Source organism: Taudactylus pleione, unplaced genomic scaffold, assembly GCF_031769625.1.
Source record: "Taudactylus pleione unplaced genomic scaffold, aTauple2 ptg001408l, whole genome shotgun sequence".
NCBI lineage: Eukaryota > Metazoa > Chordata > Amphibia > Anura > Myobatrachidae > Taudactylus > Taudactylus pleione.
This window is the reverse complement of record NW_028285808.1, coordinates 3,443,807-3,459,538: the sequence shown is the minus strand read 5'-3', so window position 1 is coordinate 3,459,538 and position 15,732 is coordinate 3,443,807. Positions and strand designations below refer to the sequence as shown.

The window sequence follows — 15,732 nt, the reverse complement described above, 5'->3', positions numbered from 1 at the left end:
AAATATCTTAGAGTTTATATAATTGGATTCTGAGTATACTGCAGGGAAAGAAGGTTGTGTGTCTAAGAATGCTGAATAAATAGAATAAGTAGCTGTTACAGGTATCAAAACATAAAGAACCCCAAGACATGACATGACTGTACCACCAGCCGATGCCTGGTGGGAGGTGTTGTTACAGATAAAGTAGACCTATCATGCACAATGCCAAAGCTTTTGGAATTAAATATAAAGAGGTTTGTTCTTTCTTCAGGATGTTAAGTTGAACAGTCTTGAATCATGTTCTCCAGGAATGCTACTTACAGCAATGGCCACAATCTAAATATACAGTATAAGGAACTAATGAAATCAGATAATTTTGAAACAGAACTTGTTTAATAAAGTTAACAGTAGTCCCAACATCCAAGAAGAATATGCTACTGAAGGATAACTCCTAATAGTAAGTCAAACTTTGTAGAGTCATGTTAGAAGAGTCTGAACTAAATGGAGACTGGATAACACTGTCTAGGATTGACAAAGTAGCCCTTGTGGTCACAGTACATAAAAAGACCAAGGGGTAAATTTACTAAGCTCTGTGTTTGCCCCATGTCTGTCTGTTTTTAAACACGGGTAGGAACGATTAGGATCGGGAGTTACTTTTTAAAATACATTCAGGAATTTGCCAAGCTCCCTTGTTTGTCAGGATCATGTTTTCAGATGGTGTATGTGATCGTTCCTACCTGTGTTTCCTGCCCGTGTTTCCCTCCTGAACAAGCAGCCTGTACATATCAGTAAAATATGTGCAGGCTGCTTGTGTGTGTGCTAGTTAATGTATGGTTAATGAAAAAAATATATATATGACGTGCCCCCCCCCCCCCCATCCAGAGCATAACCAGCCCCGGTTGATTGACAGTCACGAAGGTCACAGCCATTCTGCAACCGCTAACTGTAGAGCGGCCTCTGATTGGCTGGCGGGCCCGGCTAATGACAGAAACCACGCAGTATCTGTCATTGACAGGGGTAGAGAGACATGTCTGATGGCTCAGGAAAAAGCATTTTTTTTGTTTTTACAAGACCCTTGGAGACTACTGGAGAATATTACTTTTATCACAGAGGGTGATTTCACCATAACTGAATGATGGAATTTTCCAACCCGTTGTATTGGATTATGGGTGAGATACATTGCCGGGTGGTGGTTGTCAATGCTTATTTATTCTCAGTGAGCTGCAAAGCCAATGTACAAAAATAAATGGTGTACTGTACAATGAACATGGTGACCTGTTATAAGCAGAGGATTAAGGACACCCAACTAGACTCATCAAAGGCTGCAATAAAAGCAGAAGCAATGTAGAAGATCATCATTCCTTTCCCACACGTGGGTTCAAGGCAAATTCTACGCTAGATAGGAGAATATGACATAAGCTCCTTTATCATGATCTTAGGGAAATTTATCTGCATGAAACTCACTGCCCGCCGGTGTACCTGCATGGGTGCTAGCAGTTGATACTTGCCCACTGGGGTATTTAGTCTAATCAGGGCCGGATTATAGGCGGGGCGGACGGAGCAGTCGTCCAGGGGCCCCCACACTACCAAAAACATTCCTGGCCACTGTGGACACTCCGTGGCCGACTCCCAATCACAGCCGGCAGCATAAAAACTGCACTGCAGTGACAGCACACTCCATCACACAGCGTGACAGCAGCAGAGGATGACTTCTCTCTCTAGCTTCATCCCTATCCCTACATCTATCTATCTATCTATCTATCTACCTACCTATCTATATCTCTCTATCTATCTATCTACCTACCTATCTATCTATATCTCTCTATCTATCTCATATCTATCTATCTATCTATCTATCTATCTATCTATCTATCTATCTATCGGTCTCTCTCTCTCTATATATCTCTCTATCTCTTTCTCTCTATCTCTCTCTCTATCTATCTATCTATCTATCTCATATCTATCTCATATCTATCTATATGTCTATCTCTCTCTATATATCTCTATCTCTCTCTCTATCTATCTCATATCTATCTCATATCTATCTATCTCATATCTATCTATCTATCTATCTATCTATCTATCTATCTATCTATCTATCTATATATCTAACTATCTCATATCTATCTATCTATCTCATATCTATCTATCTATCTATCTATATATCTCTCATATCTATCTATCTATCTATCATCTATCTCATATCTATCTAGCTATCTATCTCATCGATATTATCTCATATCTATCATTCTATCTATCTCATCTATTTATCTATCTATGTCATATCTATCTATCTCATATCTTCAATCTGTCTATCTATCTATCTATCTGTCTGTCTATCTCATATCTTCAATCTGTCTATTTAGCTCGATCTCTACCTTCCTCTATCTCACTCTCTATGAGTGGCATGTACTAAAGGGGAAAATGAGGTAAAACCCCCGAAAATGCAGTTTTCGGGGTTTTTACCGCATTCCCCATATGTACAAAGCACTGGAATGCTTAGTTTTAATGGGTAACGCCATATTCAGGTGGCGTTACCCCATAGAAGCTTCTGGGTTACTTATCTGGACGGTGTTAAACCCAGAAGCTCCTCTGTCCAGATCCATCGCAAAAGACAGCTCTTATCAGAAGAACTGTCATTTGCAATATTCTAGGTACATATCGCGGTAATCAACTGCGGTATGTACCCAAAGACACTCAAAATCCTGCGTTTGCTCCTAGCAGTGTACTAGATCATGTACGCTATGCTGCTGGGAGTCGGTTCCCAGCAATGTTGCGGACATGAAGTAGTATACTGCAATCCTTGCCGGCCAGTGGAGAGTCCGGAGACAAGGAGCATAGTAGTCGTTGTGTGGGGCCGTAGCTATTTTATCGATGGGGCCCCCACAACTTAGTTGCCCCGGGGCCCCACAAGCCTTAATCCGGCCCTGAGTCTAATGGCTAATCAATCTTCACTAGAGAACCATGCAAAGTGGTAATGGGCTTTGCTGCCTCTACCAGTCATGACCGGTTTGTTGTAACTACTAGGCTGACAATACACAAACAGACTAGCAGTCAGGATAGGCAGCACAAGTTCCAGGTTAGAATATGAGCAGAACCATCAAGGTGACCAAACAGGTTAAGTAAGTGATCAGACCAGAAAATAGACAGACGGCACAAGGATAATCTGGGACAAGTCATCTCAGCATAGTATGGAGAAACATACAGATATGCCCAGTTACATCATTGCCGCTTGATAGGCAATCGCACCACGCATGGCGCGAGTCGGATGCCCATGAACGGTTACGCGCACTGCGTTCACACCAGCGACCCCATAGGATTGCATGGTGCAATCGCAGTGCGCGCCATAGCGTATGCAACAATGGGTAATTGCATGGCACTAAGCGTGCGCACTTTTGTAGTGCTATCAGCAACGATGTCACTGGATGCATCTGCATACACAGTACTGAAGAACAGCAGAGCAAAAATATATATACTACCTAGACACAGTAACTTACACGTCACTTTCTTGCAGTTTTATTATAAGAATGTTTTTTTGGACATTTTAGATTCATTTGTCAGTTCTTAGAAAGAAATCAGTGGTATTTTTTAAAAATACATAAAAATCACTTCAGGAAAAAATCGCAAACAGTAGTGTTGGAATGGGACCCGCTCAAGAAGCGTGAAAATAGGCTCAGCACAGGGCTGTGAAAAGGGGTTAAATACTGTAAAAGATACTTTTGACTACATGGTAGATAGACTACATTATTCCTTTTGGATGACACACAATTGTTGCATTCACTATTATGATTAATAAATATTAGCTTACTCCAACACGGAACTTACGCAAAGATATATTTGAAAAGCCAAGAGACGTCAGCCTGCCCAAGTGCTCTTCCAGCTGGTGGTCTGATTCTGTTGCTACCGCACTGGCCCAGAGGAGCAGATTTGTAAACACAGAATGGATTAAGCCAAACCTATAAAAAAAAAATAATAATAATAATAACAATAATAATTATAAGTAAAAAAAAAAAACATTTCCTGTACAAATTTTAATATATTAAAAACTGAAGGCGGCAGCAGCGTCTTAAGAGAGGAGAGGACCCGTGTGCATTCTCCATGCAGCGCCCCCTCCTCTCTCCTTGGCGGCCGGCAGCCGACTAATGCGGCTGGCCAGCCACCGCAGAAGCAGTAGCCTCTGGGTACTAGAGTGTGCCCGGAGTCTACTGCGCATGCGCAGAACGCAGGAAAGATAGCCGCTGTGGCCATTTTCCGGTGTTCTGTGCAGTGCTGACACCCGATGCGGGACCACGGACAGGTGAGTTTTAAATTATATGGGTGCAGGGTGTGCAGTGCAGGGTCCCCCTGGACCCGGGGGCCCGTTTGCCACGCACACCCTGCACCCATTATAGATACGCCACTGGTGGGTGGGTATTTCCTTGCCACTCGCTTAAATGTAGGTTTTTAAATGAAATTAATTTGTGTTACAAAGTAGTTTCACACATTGTGCAGCTATATATTGTGGTGCTTTATAAATGCTGTATAGTGACCATAATAATAATTTCAGATCATACAAATGTATAATTTTTTAGTTTGTAAAATACAATGAAATCTATAGTGCAGCCTATTAATACCATCAATGATAATATGTGTATTAATAAATTCACATATATATAAATAAAATCTTTGTAGTATAAGTTCCTTATGCAGGTATTCTATTCTGTTGCTTCCAGCTTCCAACCATTGCTTACGGTTGCTGGCTATAACAGTAGCGTGCTGGCTGATGTTTGCGTACATTTCCCATGAGTGACTTATGGGTGTGGAAGGGTGTAAGTGTATTGTAGGATAAGTTAAGGAGACATTGCTGCTTGCAAGTCCATTGAATGCAAGCAGAAATGAGCAAATGACGCACTGCGTGTGTAATTGTTTCTGCGCGTTAAAGGTAGCACACCTGGGTAGTTAATAGTGAGTGTGAGAATATTTTATAATTTCAGGTGGTTTAGTTTTTATTAACAATTTCACACCAACATGTCACGCATGATCAGGTAAGACTTGTCTTGCTTGGGTCATGAGTTCAGTTCCAACTAGAGCCCTATATGTGTGGAGTTTGCGTGTTCTCTCCGTGTTTATAAATTACATCCGAGTGCTTCCAAACTCTAATGATTAAATGTATTCTCTGTAAAGTGCTGTATAATATGTAGATGCTATATAAATAACTTGATAAGTTAAAAAAAATATTAAAGTATCATCCTGCTATTTATCTGAAGCTGATCTTCACATCTCTGCAATGTACAAAAACTTTGGACTCCACAACTACCCATGTGAAACCTACAGTATGTATGTATGTATTATATTGTATATGTCCCCCCACCAACACCAAAACAGATCTGACCAGTCAAGGCATTGACTCCACAAGACCTGTACAGGATGCTAGATCAAGGAAACAAAACCAGGCTAGGACAGTAGGAGCAGATGCTTTAAGTCCTGTAAATTGCGAGGTGGGGCCTCAGTGGCTTGGACATGTTTTTACAGCACATCCCACAGATGCTTGATCGGATTGAGATCTGGGGGGAACTTGGAGGCAAAGTCAACACCTTGAACTGTTTGTCATGTTCCTCAAACCATTCCTGAACAGTTTCTGAAGTGTGGCAGGGAGCATTATTCTACTGAAACAGGCCATTGCCATCAGGGAATACTTTTGACAATATTATATATCAGGAATAGCGACAAATTATATATGTGATACACAGCTGTGTGTGTACATATCCCAATCATATGCACTTGTGCTCTGTGATCAGAGCCTGTTACTAAATTGTGAGTGACAGCTATTAGTTGCTGCTACTCGTAGGGTGATATTATCCTTATTAGATAAATATTACTGTTATCTTAGCGGTGCGTTATTGTACTGCACAGAGGGATTACTCTGTTAATTTGATGTCGCTCAACCAAAAAAAAATTTCTGGAATCTATAGAGGGTAACCCCTCTTTTTTTCCTTATATGAGCTGGCTCCCTTAATTATAAGGGTAAATATAAAGTATATGTTGTTTGTATGTATGTCCGTCTGTGTAGGTTACCTTGTTTTAGTAACATTATATTAAAAGTTATATTTTAAATTATCTCTATTTCTATATGAGTGCCCCCAACGATAAGTCTTCTTTTTCCTTTGGTCTCTTATTGTACCTTTCTATCATAGCCAGCATTAACTTTTTCAGTAATGTGTGCTACAGTAGGACTTCTGTGGGATCAGGGACGGACTGGGGCTGTAGATCAGCCCTGGAAGTCCACCCTGTGCGCGCGTCTTAGGTGCCCTCACTCGCAAAGGGAGCATGGCTGTTTCAAGGGTGCGTGCTGCGAGTCACGGGGGCCTGGCGGCACGCCCCGTCTCATCCCGACCGAGCACAGCGCACTGGCCCATCACTGCCGCCACCCCTTCCATCTCCCTGAGCTCATAGTGAATCAGGAGGTGGACGGCAGGGTACATATCCACCCTCCTCGAGCCGGCCCTGAGGTCATCGGCCCTTCTGGCATTTGCCAGAAGTGACCGATGGCCAGTCCGGCCCTGTGTGGGATACAGTAGGACCAGATGGGCTAGCCTTTGTTCCCCACACGTATCAATGAGCCTTGGGTGTCCTTCTTTGGTAGGTACTAACCACTGCATACCAGGAACAACCAACAAGAACTACCATTTTGGAAATTTTCTGGCCTAGCCATCACAATTTGGCCTTGTTAAAGTTGTTCAGTTCCTTATGCTTGCCCATTTTTCTACATCTTGGCAGGTGCCATTGTAATGAAATAATCAATGTTATTCCAGTCTGAGGTGGATAAAGCTTGTGAAGTCATTGCCAGAGAAGAAGGAAGATATGCTGGAGCTTCCATCTACACATAACTCATCTGTGTCCCTTCCAACACCCAGGGTACTATCTATCTATAATATGTAATATTCTGGGCGTCTCAGTATTACTGAAATCAGCCGCAGCATTATCATTATTTATTCTTATTTATTAATCATTACTTATATAGCGCCAGCATATTCCATTGTGCTTTACAATTGAGAACAAACATTAATAAAATAAGTCTAGGTAATAACAGACAGACAAAGAGGTAAGTGGGTCCTGTTCACAAGCTTTAACTCTATAGGGACGTATGTATAAGTGCTATATATTGCATAAGATGCAGCGTCTGCAACTCAGAATCAATCACAAAGTCTCAAAGTCCGGCCTGCTTCTTGCAGGTACTGTATGTCTAGTAGTTTTTTGGCCTGGCTGCCTCAGACCAACCTGGGCTATATCCTCAGGGCAGCAGATAGATGTAGCCGAAGCCGGATTAAGGGCCCTAGGAAAGATACTGGTTTGAGGCCCCCATCCTAAAAGATACTGGTTTGAGACCCCCATCCTAATTCATACAATGAATACCTTTATTAGACAAACTGGAACTGAAGGAAAATCTTAGAAAGAACCCCCTCCACCCCAGTACGGAAATAATAAATTACAAAGAAAACTAATCCATAAAGAAATAAAACATATAGGGTTTACTTAACAATATGCAGTGATAGGTATAATTTCCATTCAACAGTGACTGCAATTCCGTCAGGACATCATAGCAAACTATTCCCATTGCAGCCCAAGTACACCATCCCAGTTGCAAGTGGAGATGGGCTGGGATACATACGATTCTAATAGGGTACACACCACCCCTTCTCATTTTTGTGACCACCATACAAAAACATAGAGCATTTTTGTGACTGCCTTTACACTACACTTCACAGACCATTTTTTGTGACTGCTATATAATACAAAAAGCATGTGAATGCCATATAATATAGAACATGTGAATGACTGCCATATAATATAGAACATGTGAATGACTGCCATATAATACAGAGCATGTGAATGACTGCCATATAATACAGAGCATGTGAATGACTGCTACATAATACAGAGAGCAGGTGAATGACTGCCATAAAATACAGAGCATGTGAATGATTGCCATATAATACAGAGAGCGCATGTGAATGACTGCCATATAATACAGAACATGTGAATGACTGCCATATAATACAGAGTGCATGTGAATGACCACCATATAATGCAAACAGCATGTGATGGCCTCCATATAATACAGAGCATGTGAATGACTGCCATACAATACAGAGCATGTGAATGACTGCCATACAATACAGAGCATGTGAATGACTGCCATATAATACAGAGAGCATGTGAATGACTGCCATATAATACAGAGCATGTGAATGACTGCCATATAATACAGAGTGCATGTGAATGAACACCATATAATGCAAACAGCATGTGAGTGGCCTCCATATAATACAGAGCATATGAATGACCACCATACAAATATGTTATTTGTCATGATAATCTATTATATATAAATATATCTGAAATAAGTAAGACGTATGGGATCCACAATAACGCAGTATGTTTTTTAAAAGGATTTTTAATAATGGATAAAACACACATACATAAGAAAAATCCTTTGAAATATTAATACACTTCTACGTGATTCCAGACTCAGGGCCTGATTCAGAGCCGGACGCTCTTTCAGTGCGCTCGCTCTGAATCAGTGCCCGCCTATTGTTTTTTCAGAGCGGCCTCCTGGCCGCTCGCATAGCTGTGGGTGACCACCCACAGCTAGTGCGAGTGGCCAGGATGATGGTCGCGATGGTCAAGACCATCGCGACCATCAGACTTGCGAAGAGACCCTTGTGGTAGGGTCTCATTGCCGCAAGTTCCAGTGGACTTCTTGCTCTTACAGAGCAAGAAGTCCACCCGCTGACATCACTTATGATGTCAGTGGGACCGGCCCCAGACGGTAGGCGTTCCCATGGAGAGGTCTGAATCGTAAAGATCTCCTCTTGCGACCCGAAATTGAATTGAATGGACGGGACACCCCGATCAGATTTACTCTGACATCGGATACACAATGTATAAACTTTTTAGATGTGACGGTTTTTACCACCGGTAGTGGATATGGTCATAGACTGTATAGGAAAAGCGCATATCGCAATACTTTACTTTCATTCAGTAGTCATCATCCACAATCTCTAAAACAGCATTTACCTATATCACAATTTCTTAGGGTTTAGCGAAACAATTCTGACCCAGATACTGCTACACTCCAACTGGCAGATATGAAGATGCGATTTCTTGAGAGAGGTTACACGGCTGAGACGATTGATGTTTGTCATAATAAAGCTTATGAGATTTTTTTGAATGGAAACAGTGGAAGGAGGAAGAATATGTCTAAGAATCCGTTTGTAATCACTACTACATTTGATACAGCGGGCCCTCTTATAAGGAAAGCCATTAAACATCATCTCATCCGACATTTAGGGGCAGTCTTCCAAAAACCCCGCTGATAAGCTATAAGAGAGGTCCGAATCTAAAGATCTCCTCTTGCGACCTGAAATTGTCCCATCACAGAGAGCTATGACATGGCTACAGTCCGGCAAAATGGGATGTTTTTATATTTTTGGAACTACTAAGCCTGTCTGAGCCTGCGATCCCAGCAATACTGACACCAAAATGTGAGTGTGGACCTTCCTGCTACTACATGTTTGAACAACTACTGTTCTGATGTCCGGCACCCGTTGGAGTTTTTTTCATAATATAGACTGGATGTCTGTTTATTTCATATATTGACTTATTATGGAGACTGGTTTTTCCACTAAACAGTGTTTGGAGGACTATGGGGGTCATTGAGACCCACTCGTGAGCAGCAGTACGCTTGCAAGTGGGTCGATGTTCCCCACTGCGCATGCGCACGACGGAGGGAGCTCCGTCGTGCGCATGCGCGAGACCCGGCGAGCGAAGGACTTTCCTTCGCTCGGAGTGTCTCATCAAAGGGGGCATGCTGTCGATGGTGACTGACAGCACGCCCCCTTTGGTGGGCGTGCCGGGGGCGTGCCTGCCAGACGGAGGCGTTCCCAAGGGAACGCCTACCGTCTGAAGCCGGCCCCACTGACATCACTAGTGAAAATCACTCCTGGCCTTGCGGTTGAGAAACCCAACCGCAGGCTTTCACTCGCAGTTCCGATGGTCGCGATGGTCAAGACCATCGCGACCATCTTTTTGCACACTCCTATATGCTGTGGGTGGTGACCCACAGCTATACGAGCGTCCAGGAGGACGCTCCATATTAACGGAGGTGGGCCCTGATTCAGAGCGAGTGCTCTGGTCAGAGCGTCCGGCTCTGAATCAGGCCCTATGTTTGAACACAGATTATATGTTGATTGATTTTTTGGTTTTGTCTGAATAATTTTGAATTTTTTCTGCGTTTTTCTTTGAGTCAAAAATTATATGTGTTTTTGTTTGCTATAACTATCGGCGGCAAAACGGCAGTGTATTTGATACCTCTATATATACCGGGGATAATTAATGGATAACCTAGTAACAGTAGAATTATTATTCAGTGCAGAAAACGATCAGTTTGTTCTTACTGATGAGGATGCAGCACGTGTTTTATTTGAAACTAACGATTTTGATACTTTGCCAGCTGAGAGTTCTCTAGATCTTTACCATAGACTTTTACATTTGGAGAAGAGGGAGATTGATTTATTGGTACATGGCAAATTTTTATCTGATTACTTCCGTAACAAACAAATACCTAGGGGTTTCAGATTAAAGAGTATCCCTACAATAGGGAGAAACAATCCGACATTTTGTAGCAAATGGGTGTTCAATATTGAACAAATGTTCATTCAATCTCCTTCTACTAGTTATAGAGAAAGTGGGCATTGACCTTAAGAAAATACGCTCTGAAATTGCTACTTTTCATCCTGGGGCAATTACTAAATTACAAAATGATATATCTGACACTTGGATAGAGAAATTGAATTTACAAATTGATAAACATCGCAAAGAGTTGATTACTTTCAAGAGGGCCAAATTAGAGAAGGTTAAACGGGATTACCAGGACCACCGAGTGTATAGGTGGTTGACAGGCAATGACACTCAAACTATAAGGTTTAGGCAAAATTGGTACCGCTCTAATCAACCCTATCTTGACAACTACTCTACAGCATCCTCCTCAGATCAGGAGAGTTTTGAGACCCAGAGTAATTCTAAACCATCATTACCACGAGCTTTTACTCGCTCACAAGCACCAAATGTGTCTTTAAACATAGAAGGCCACACCCCAGGCGGGGCAAATATAAAAAACAGAAAGAAAGACCCGAAAGCGGGGAGGGGATGATAATTAATCTATCTACATATAAACTGGACGAAACAGAGATGAGGGTACTTTCAAAGGATTTGTCCTTTGTACCAACAGTACGTTTTGATGACTTTAGATGGTTTATTGATAAATATAAATTGATGCGTAAATTGAGACTCAAAGAGAAGTTCAATGATAGTTCAGATATTTTACAACCGTGTATGTTTAAGAAAAGGAGTACATACAATCCACCCTCGGTTAATCCAAGTATCAAAACATTTTCACGACTATTGGATCAAGATTTACATAAGTGTCTTAATTAACAGAAGAGAGTCAGGTATAATTTAACTCCAGCTGAGAAAGTTGCATTGAATGGTCTGCGGAAAAATATGGCTGTGACTATTAGACCCACCAATAAAGGCGGTGCAGTGGTCCTTCTTGACACATGTAACTATGATAAAGAGGTCCACAGACAATTGTCGGATGAAACTACCTACTGTAAATTACAAGGAGATCCTACAGTAGGGTTTAAGAATAAACTAGACACATTGTTGGACCTAGCTGTTGATAACGGCTGGATTGATGGGACTACTAATGATTTCTTGAGGAGTGAGTTTCCTATTTGTCCGATATTATAGCTACTACCGAAGATCCATAAGACCTTAGATAATCCACCTGGTAGGCCGATAATATTGGCCTGCAATTCACTTTTTGCCCCAATAACACAGTACTTAGATAATTTCTTACAACCCTGTGTGAGGGATATAAATAGTTATTTGAAGGACACTAACGACTTCATTAAAGATATTGTTAAAATATCCAGATTACATGATACATTGCTTGTTACTATGGACGTTTCTTCCCTGTATACGGTGATACCTCACCGTGAGGGGATAGATACTGTTAGAAGGACACTTATGCGCACAGACTTCCAGGGTCCGCCATTAGAGTTCTTGGTTGAACTCCTGTAATTCACCTTGACATGCAACTTTTACAAGTATGGAACACAATACTACCTCCAAACAGCGGGAACTGCAATGGGCAGTAATATAGCACCATCATATGCTAATTTGTATATGGATGCCTACGAGAACACATATATTGTACCGCGGTTTGGAGGTAGTATTGTACATTACCGTCATTTTATCGACAATATTTTTTTCATCTGGAGGGCGGTCGGAGGACTCTCTTCAGTGTATGCTAACTTTGACTTTTTGTGACTTTGCCTATAAGTACAGAAATTGGAAATAATTTGCATCTATTTCCTATGTAGTACGTGGATGACCGTAATCTTTTGAGAAATTTTTTGCAAAATATTTTATTTATTTTTTCCTTTTTTTGTTTTTATTTTTGGTTTGGCTCTATATGCAGTCTATGAACATATCTTAATATTGATAATCTAGTCAACAATAGACTGTGTTTGATCAGATACTATGCATTGTGTGTGTTTAAAGAGTTTTAGTGAGTTATTTGTTTTTTTGTCACTATATTTGCTTTTTCATTTTTCTATTTTTGTTTCTATGTGGAACACTGATTTACATTTAATGCAGAGTATTACTCCATATTATACTATGCAAGGTATTATGCCTTCATTAATGCTATTGGATACTGACCGATCCCAATAGTTTTTAATCTCTTATTGTAATTACATGTGTCGGCCGTCAGCTATGTCTGATGCTGGGTATCGCAGCTGATCGGTTGCTAGGTTACTGATTTATTTGCGTCCCGCTGTGGTACGCACGCGGGTGGTCTGTGTGTCTATGGCTGATGTGAACTTCCTGGATGGCAGGTCAGTCTCTGTGGATGCTGTTTTAACAAGACAGAACAGTGACATATAGCTGTGTATTGTTTGTTTGTTTGTGTTGTATGTTTTGTGTATTTAGTATGTCAATAGTCTGTTGTTTTCTGTATGACACAGATGTTCAATGATTAATGCGGGAGTTGCCTCCTTGATTGTTTGGGGAGGTATATTAGGGAGGCGGGGATACCTGGATTTGTTATCTTGACAAAGTCCTAGCAAGGACTGAAACTTTGATTACTGATGTTGGCTTTCCACTAATAAAATTTTTTCTACCCTTGCAAGTCTGGTGAGTGCGCTCAATATGTATTTATATTTTTTGAGCTACTAAACCTGTCTGAGCATTCGACCCCAGCAATACCGACACCAAAAAGTGAGTGTGGACCTTCCTGCTACTATATATATATATATATATATATATATACACACTGTATATACACAATAACATGCAAATTTATACTGTGATTCAAGCTTCCTTTATTTAGAGTGGAGTGCCGCTTCCTATTCATGTCATATATGGTATTGGTGCACTTAAAATAAAAAAGAATACTCTGGGCTTGATTCAGACCCGCTCGCTAGATGCGTTTGCACGCACCCAGTTTATGCTAATCCGGCACACACCCAGCAAGGCAGGCGATCGCATGGCAAGGCATAAGCACGCCCACTATGTCTTGGTGTGCGTTCGCTTTGTGTATGCAGACGCCCACCAGCTTGTCTTAAGACGCCCACTTGCGCACGTCATCTCCAGTAAGTGTATTCAACCATCAGTACCATCGAGTACCATCGGATGCATTCGCAGCACTTGTGGCTGACCATACCCTACCGCAAGCAGTGCGAGCATTTCAGTGTAAAATTCAACCAGGTGACGTGTACTATGACGCTGCCTGTTAATTATGCACACCTCAGAAACGGCGTTAAGACGCTCAGGCACGCCTGCGTTCGCACCTCCACTCCCGTTTCTAGTGGCCAGCCCGTCACCATCCACAAACGGCTTCTCCTGTCACTCATTCTGCCGGGCTGTCTATGCGCAGTGAGCATATGCTTCCAGATCGCTCGGACTGGTTCGCGTACGCACACTGGGATGCATACGCATGTGCACATTGCGAACCATTGCCAATAACGGGCGAACGCTTCTTAGCGAGCAGGTCTGAATCAGATCCTCAGTCACAACTAGCTTTCTCTGGATTGTTTTGAAAGGAAAAGAGTCAAACAGTTGATTAAATAATTCCTAAGGTAATTAGCCTTTAAGGATTGAGGATTCATGGATGGTGATACAATAATCCCTTGATGGAGGGTTGTTAAATTTAATGAGTTCCAGGATGTTACTGTGACACAGCCTGCATTGAAAATCTCTGTTACTGTACATGTTGCAATATCTACAACAATTTCAAACAGCAGTGTGATCAGGAAACAGCAGTGTGATCAAGAAACATCAGTGTGATCAAGAAACAGCAGTGTGATCAGGAAACATCAGCAGTGTGATCAGGAAACATCAGCAGTGTGATCAGGAAACAGCAGTGTGATCAGGAAACAGCAGTGTGATCAGGAAACATCAGTGTGATCAGGAAACAGCAGTGTGATCAGGAAACAGCAGTGTGATCAGGAAACAGCAGTGTGATCAGGAAACATCAGTGTGATCAGGAAACAGCAGTGTGATCAGGAAACAGCAGTGTGATCAGGAAACAGCAGTGTGATGAGGAAACAGCAGTATGATCAGGAAACATCAGCAGTGTGATCAGGAAACATCAGTGTGATCAGGAAACATCAGTGTGATCAGGAAACAGCAGTGTGATCAGGAAACAGCAATGTGATCAGGAAACAGGTTGATGACTGTTACTAGAATATATTAATACGGTGGCTAATCATCATCACTTATGGGCCCATTACACATGAGGAAACACTAGTTTAAGCATCTTTTTTGTAACGGACTCATTCATTATTAGGAACCCTCCGCCGCCTCCAAACTGAGGGCCCGGTTTAGACCAGGACGCTAAGTAGCGTTCGCTCGTAGCTGCTGATGGTGTGCATTGTGCGCACGCATCACAGTGCGCGTGCGCGAACCACTGCTAAAGATCGGGAAGCGTACGCTCACCCAGCATACGCAGCCCACCGGACTGAGTGACAGGAGAAGCCATGGCGTGCATAATTTACAGGCAGCGTCTAGTACACGTCACCTGATTGTATTTTACACTGAAGTGATCGCAGTGCTTGCGGCAGGGTATAGTCTACCAAAAGCGCTGCATTCGCTTACGATGGTACATAATGTACCGATGGTTGAATACACTTCCTGGAGATGACGTGCGTAAGACAGGCTGGTGGGTGCCTGCATACACAAAGCGATTGCACGCCAAGACATAGTGGGCGTGCTTATGCCTTGCCGTGCGTTAGCCTGCCATGCCGTCACTTGGCCGAATTTGCATACGCTGGAAACGAGCGAACACATCTAGCGACCGGGTCTGAATCGAGCACTGAGTGCTTAGTGGCAGTACGGGCACCGGTAAGTATCACTGCTACTTCTGTAGCAGTGTTACTGATTGCTGGAACAGCTGCTTTTTGTAGAAGCTGTCCCTGCACTGAAGCAATACTGAATTGCTATATTAATTAAGTATCCACCACCGAAACTCGCCCCCGATGATAAATTGGCCCCTCATATGATATTTCACACATTAAAATTTTTAAGAAGAAACAGGTTAGGATTTTGTTTAGCATTGCACACAGTGGATAGAAAATGCTTAAAAAATATTTCCAGTTGTTTAATTACCTTAAACATATGTACTGTACTGTATACTTACATATAACATTG

General features: G+C 42.0%; 1 protein-coding gene across 1 annotated transcript in view; it reads right to left on the bottom strand.

Moving 5' to 3' along the window:
• Positions 1–15,732, bottom strand: part of LOC148442733 (proton channel OTOP1-like) — a 116,107-nt gene that overhangs the window by 53,616 nt on the left and 46,759 nt on the right. Inside the window, exon 6 of the mRNA XM_088463555.1 lies at positions 3,805–3,935. Within this exon, the coding sequence (XP_088319681.1) occupies positions 3,805–3,935 (131 nt within the window). The remainder of the gene's footprint in view (positions 1–3,804; positions 3,936–15,732) is intronic.